General features: G+C 42.1%; 1 protein-coding gene across 1 annotated transcript in view; it reads right to left on the reverse strand.

The window, feature by feature from the left end:
• The window catches only part of SNTG2 (syntrophin, gamma 2), a 269966-nt gene that overhangs the window by 112828 nt on the left and 150118 nt on the right, over positions 1–7020 (reverse strand). Inside the window, exon 11 of the mRNA XM_011989536.1 lies at positions 6150–6188. Coding sequence (XP_011844926.1) covers positions 6150–6188 — 39 coding nt within the window. The remainder of the gene's footprint in view (positions 1–6149; positions 6189–7020) is intronic.

The raw sequence follows: 7020 nt of genomic DNA on the forward strand, positions 1-7020 counted from the left end.
TTTTCTCACTCTGCTATTTCAAGGAAAACCAATGAACATATGCTTAGCAGTAAACACTTAGAAAAATAAAAATAAGTTATCACAGAGATCCCGACCACTTTACCAAACGACACTGACCGATGAGCTATGACAAGCTGAGAACCAGCTGGGACCTGACACCCCTCCAGTGTGCAAGCCCCACACACCACGAAGTGCCCTCTGCTGGGCCGCCTGGGTAAGTCCAGTCACAGCCAGCACGGGCTCCACCGAGGGCAAGTCCTGCTTCTGTTATTTGCTTGATAAACCGCTGACGGTCTTCACTCTTAAGCTGGATGAGACTTCCCGGGACGTCGAGAGGCTGGACGACAGAACCAGAGTTCTACGAACGGTATTTCTAGCAATGGGAAAGAAAATTACCAGCACTGTTCTGCAGGGCGGGGGGCGTAGCCGAACAGCTAACATCATCGTGGTTTTCAGTGTTGAATACGAATCACCGAATGCGTTAAACGTTTTAATGTTGTCTTTCTTGACTGTTCTGGATTTACAAGGCTTTTAAAAGTAACCCAAATATTTCACTGGATCATGAACTTCCAAATTCCTAATGGGTTATCCTTACGTCCCATGGAGGCTCAGGAACCACATCGATGTGCTGTTAATATGATGATAACAGAGGACGACTTTATCTCCCCAGAGACCCTCCCCAGCAAAGCACATTTAACATTGCCAAGGCTCTCTTTTTCCATCATGAAATGGGGTAGAATTATAGATCTCACGTGAGAACTGTGGGAATTTCACAGGGTACCACAGGAAGCCCCTCGTAAGGCACTAGCCGGGGGCAAAGGCCGAGGACATTCATACCTGGAAAAGCCACTAATGTGTAATTTACTCCTCCAGTGTCTGAATTTGAAGCCAAATACACAGATTATTTAAAAATACCTAATAGATTTTTTTTCCTTTTTTGTCTGGTTGGGTCACATATTTTTGTTGGTTATAACACTAGCATTTATACTCTGTAAATCACAAAAAGCTCCATTTAAAAATGCATTTTTTTCTAGCAAATTTAGCAGATGCTCCATGTTTCCATAATTAACGTGAATTCAATGCGTGATTAACTCCAACTCGCTACTGCACGAGTGCAGGGATTTGTACAGTTTAAGATAGGATTCATTGAAGCACAGTTACTATAAAAACAATTATAGGATTCATTGAAGCACAGTTACCAAAAACAACTAACTGCAAACACAGAGGCTTCCACACGGTCATGAAAAGAATATTACGCGGGCAGTTTGTTCAGCAAGAAAAGAGTTCACATTCCAGGAGGACCAGGCACACAGCCCTGAGCAGCTGCCCGGGTCATCTTATGTGCACTTGAGTGCATTGCTGAAGCCTTGAGGAGGCTGTATTAGGCCAGGTTTCACCAGCAATGATGACCATATCTTCAAATCCAAATCTTCAGGAGCCTCTGGCCACCAGATAATTGCAGCAGGCAAAAACAAGTTCACCGTATTTGTCAGGATGGCTGAGTGGAAGACGTTTCTCTTATTGATTAGCATCAAAGTGTAGAACCAGAATTTCTAGAAAATGTAGGAAGTTGCTTGAGTCCTAAATTATTGCAAACTTTTAAGAATCAGCAACAAGCACAAAAAGTCTGGTTTGACCCCATATTTATTACGAGGAGTCACACCAAGATCCTCGTCAAATCACAGAGTTAGTAAGAAGGAGGGGTAGAGAATAATCACATCCAGAAAAATCAGCAAAATAAAAAACGAGGGAATGGCGAACACATTCCCTTCTGCAGGTCCCTGGCAACGTGGTCTGAGATTCTTTAACATTCATAAAACAAATATTTCCTCTGATGAAAAATTCTAAGGGTCAAAGCCTGATTAGATTCATATGGCGTAGAGAAATTTAAAGTGATATTTTGCTTTTGCCTGCAGGGCAGACAAACTCTGCTGGTTTTACTTCCTTCATTTCCCCAGCCCTCCCCATCACCACCCTGGCCCCAGGCTGGAGTCCTGCCCTGTCACCCAGGCTGGAGTGCAGTGGCATGGTCTCGACTCACTGCAACCTCTGCCTCCCAGGTTCAAACGAGTCTCCTGCCTCAGCCTCCCAAGTAGCTGAGATTACAGGTGCCTGCCACCACGCCCGGCTAATTTTTGTATTTTTAGTAGAAATGGGGTTTCACCATGTTGGCCAGTCTGGTCTCGAACTCCTGGCCTTGTGATCTGCCCGCCTCAGCTCCCTCATTTTTTAAGTCATGTGTTCACACACTGTTGAGTTTCCCTGATCTTACTCTTTCTGTTCATGAAGCACTTAATCATACACTGCAATTTAGATTTCACAAGGGATGAACTGTGAACAGGAAACTGATGTGCAGGAACTTAATCTATGACAGGGCTGTAACACTCAGGAATATCTAAATACAGGGGACAGATGGGTGAGAGACTGATTTACATTACAGGTAGATCAAGGGAGAGTAAGTTGGAAGTATGCATTCTTGAATCTTGGCGAAAATAGAGAACTTGGGATTCTTTTTCTAGCATGCAGCAGCAAGCCTTCTTTTAGGAGGAGAGCTTGATCACGCGGTGGAATTACCGTCTAATTCAGATTCAGTAGAGTTACTCTCTTTCTGAGGAGCTGCAGGTACCAGCTGGAATCCGAGCACCCAGACCTGGGAGGCCCCATGAGCTGCACACCCACCTCCCTGCCCCAGGGCTGCTCTTTCTTCCCCCTGGGCTGGGACAGCGTTGGGCTCTTCTTCTTTTCTGTATCTGCTTGACACAGTGTTTGGCACAAAGTTCAAGGAGAGTTATGTATTAAGGAGTGAATAAAGAGCTACTGTAAGCCCAAGATGGCAATAATAGACTGCCAGTAATCTGAAATATCTGTTAGTTGGATGTGAGCTTAATTAAATCACACATGTAATTGAATTATGCTAGATTTAGCGAAGAAATACGTTATAGCTTTGCCAGGGTTGGAAACATCGGATGCTTTCTGAATCTTCCTTCGGCATATGCAGTTCATAAATAATTTTAAGCAAAGCTAATTTTATCTTCTACATTATGAATTTTCTAATTACACGTTCCAAGAAGTGTGTATTATACTTTTAGACACATCTCCCTGATTGTACCACCTTAATAAAATTAAGATGTCATAACCATTATAATAATGAAATATATCTTTTATCTTTTTTGATACCATTTCTATAAGAAAGTCCTTTTCTTTTCACCTGATCAGTCAAGATAATTAAATGTCCACCAGATGATAACATGCAGCTGGTCTTTTCCTTTAGCTGGAAAAAGCCAGAATTACTTGTGTTATTCAGGGTTTTCTGCAGGGGGTCGGGGTGATTTGGCGATTAAAGCATCGATATCTACGTAAATTAAAATTCAGGTTATTCAAAAATAAGTTTAATTTGGAAAGAAATAGGGCTGCTTGCTGTTTGGTGGGGTGGGCATGTGTGTGTCTGTAGTTATGTTGGTGTTGTTTGGTGGTGTTGTTTGGAGGGGTGGGCATGTGTGTGTCTGCAGTGTTTGGTGGGGTTGGCGTGTGTGTGTCTGCAGTTATCTTGGTATTGTTTTCAGGTTAGTCTTTGTCCCAGACAAAAGTGCTCTGGTTTGTGTGATAAATTATTTGGTTATTTTTTATACCAAATACGAGAGTCTAAAAATGCATACATTATGCTTTTTGTAGATTCTCCTAATTCTGTTTTTCATGTGTTTTTGTTTGCCAATTTCACTGGTTGTTAAATACCTTTATTTATCTTTTCACAAAAATTTTTTTCACATAAAATTCACATTTTTCACATTAACAATTACCTCACAATTATTTATTAAATACCAAAATCAAGAATGAATTGTTCAGAGTGAGAAGAAATTTTCTTTCTGTTTTAAAGGGCCTAACGTCTTAAATGCAAACTCCTAACATTTGTACAACACACACCACTTTTGGAGAAAACGTGAAACCATCCTCCACCAAAAGCGCATCCGGATCTAGCAGGGCTAGTTCTTCATCATCCTACATGGTGAAGCTCAGTTCTAAGATTAATTTCCAAATAAGCTACTCCAAGCCACTAAGTAAATCCAAAGTTGTATAGAACATTTAAGGTTGTAAAAAGGACCTTAAATTACCCAGTACAACTTTCTTGTATTACAGATAAAGAAATTAAGCCTCTGGAGTGAATTTGTTAAAATTACACCACCACATAAGCGTCTGGTCAGGGTTATTAGGTCCACGGTTTGCCTTTGGCTTTTTGCTTTGTCAAACAAGGCCACCCAGATGGATGTGAAACACACAACGTTTAACATGTGGTAGAATTTCACTGAGATGAAGCAAAAACAAGGCCACCCACTGCCTCTGAGGTCTCCGGAAGACGGACGGTCCTTCAATGTGCTCCGTACCAGGAGATGTGCTCCGTACAGGTTTTTATGTTTCTCTGAACTATTATTTCATCATCTCTTATGAGTCGATGATAAGGAGGATTAAATTCCAAAGTAAAAAGAAAATGCCTTCCTCTCCGGAGCAGTGCTCTTTCCAACATGAGAAGTAATTCCAGAACAGCTACACAAGTCAGCATGTTCTCTGAAGCACATAAAGGCCAAGTCCGTAAACGCTGCCCGTTCCCACGCATGCTCTCCACCTGCGGGCATCGCCGTTTAGCATCAAGGATCTGTCTGCAAGGTGACAATCCCTCTGGGGGCCGGGAGAGGATGGCTGTCCTCGTGGCAAACAAACTGAGAAACAGAGAAGCAGCAGCCAACACTGAGAAACACCAGAAGCTGCGGCTCCTCCCAAGATCTCGGCAGAGTCTCAGGTTTGCCATAAAGAGGATCTCAGGAGACATTCTGCTAATTTGAGTGTGTGAATAAGACACAATATCAAATGGTGAATAAGACACAATATCAAATGGTGAATTATTCATAGAGACTATGGCAAAACTTTGGCCCACCGTCCCACCAGCCTTGATAAAAAGCTGGAGATAAAGTGTTTCCTCTGTGAACCATAGAGACATACGCACTTTGTGGAAAAGCTTCAGAACTTCTGTTACAAAAACACATAGTAGGGAAATTATGTATAAGAATATGAAACGAATCCTATATTAATTTGAAGAATTTATAGAAATAATCATTAAATAGCTATGTAAACAAAAATAGTTGATGGTAAATTTAGAATAATATTAAGAGATAAAAGATTTAGAAGAACTATTTATTCTGTTTCTTTTCTAATGTAGAAATGTTGACTAGAGAGGTTTAATTTAAAACACAGCCCTATTTTCCCATTCTTTTAGTAAATATTTGATAGGCAGGAGACCTCTTCGAAAGTCCTCCATCGTGAATTCAAATATTCTTGCTAAGCACTATTTTGTGCACTATTTAAAACAAATTGAACACGTTTTTCTCAGTTTTCTTGAGGCTATGATGCATGTTTCTTTAAGCCCATAAGAGATATAACCAAAAATGAATGAACTGTAAGTAACATACTCCCTTACATTACAAGTTAAACCGTAAGTTTATTATAAAGGAAACAAGAATAACACAGTGGCTTAAAAGCTGATTTGCCTGATATTCAAACAGCTTGATTACAATAGAGTTTTCCTAAGTACTCACAGACCTGGGAAGTGAGCAGAAAATCAGGCCTGAGGGTGGCTACAAAGGTAGCCCTCGTGAATCCAGGACAACGTTTCCAGGATACCGTTAAGGGCATTGGGCTCCAGGTGAACAAACTGCCTGGATCTGGGGATGGCAGGATCCTATCCACCGGCAATAACACCCATTGGGTCAAAGCCCTCCCGGGGGGTGAAGCTTTCCTAGTAAGGATTTTATTTAAGAAAATAATATAATGCTTAAAATTTCAAATTGCACGGGTGTGTCATTACAAAGCCCTTCTCAGTTTAAACAAACATATCTAAATCATCATTTAAATCACGATTCCTTACAAAAAAACGTAACTGCCAATGGAGAAATCATCCATACACAGGAGATCAGAATGACCTATGCTATTCCCATAGACAGAGCAGTTTTACAGAATTAACAGGGAGGGCAGAGACCACAAAATGCAGTCTGAAATGTGCTAACGTTTTCCTATCAACATTTCCAAATTAAATTTCAAACAACCAAAGAGACTGCTTTTTGAGATGTGTTTCATCATGAAGCAGAAAATACAAACCCTACCTGGTCGGAAGGAGAACAGCATTTGTTCGCCATCTTCATCTGTGGAGAAAAGGCAGAGAGTCAGCGCCACAGCCACCAACACCAGGACGGCTCACCTGAGTGACAGCTGGAAGTCATCAGCCACACTCTGTCCTGGGAAACAGGCTTCTTTAATGACACATTTCCTATCTGAAAACCTAGCCAGAGTCAATACAAGCATGGCAGCAGTGGAAAAAACTTTACTAGCAGACTTCAATTCGTCTTTTTCAAATATCAGCATTTATGTAGGTGAAGTTATGGGAGAGCAGGTGCTTAAATTCCAATATCTGAGAAAAGTGACGAAATGATTTCTGCTCTACATAACCTTCTGACAGTCAGTATTACTGTGATGGTAATTACGGTTATCACAGTTGATAATCTTTCTTTTATTTAGTTCACCCAATGACCTATGGAGGTAGATGCTGTTTTCCAAAATTTCACTAACGAGGGAGTGGAGGTGCAGAATCATAACACTCCCACAGCCCACAGCCACAAAGCCACACAGCCCACAGTCACACAGCCCACAGTCACACAACCCACAGCCACACAGCCCACAGTCACACAGCCCACAGCCACACAGCTCACAGTCACACAGCCCACAGCCACAGAGCCCACAGCCCACAGCCACACAGCCCACAGCCACACAGCCCACAGTCACACAGCCACACAGCCCACAGTCACACAGCCCACAGTCACACAGCCACACAACTCACAGTCACACAGCCCACAGCCACATAGCCCACAGTCACACAGCCCACAGTCACACAGTCACACAGCCCACAGCCACACAGCCCATAGTCACACAGCCACACAGCCCACAGCCACACAGCCCACAGTCACACAGCCACACAGC

This window comes from Mandrillus leucophaeus, unplaced genomic scaffold (assembly GCF_000951045.1).
Source record: "Mandrillus leucophaeus isolate KB7577 unplaced genomic scaffold, Mleu.le_1.0 Scaffold355, whole genome shotgun sequence".
Taxonomy (NCBI): Eukaryota; Metazoa; Chordata; class Mammalia; order Primates; family Cercopithecidae; genus Mandrillus; species Mandrillus leucophaeus.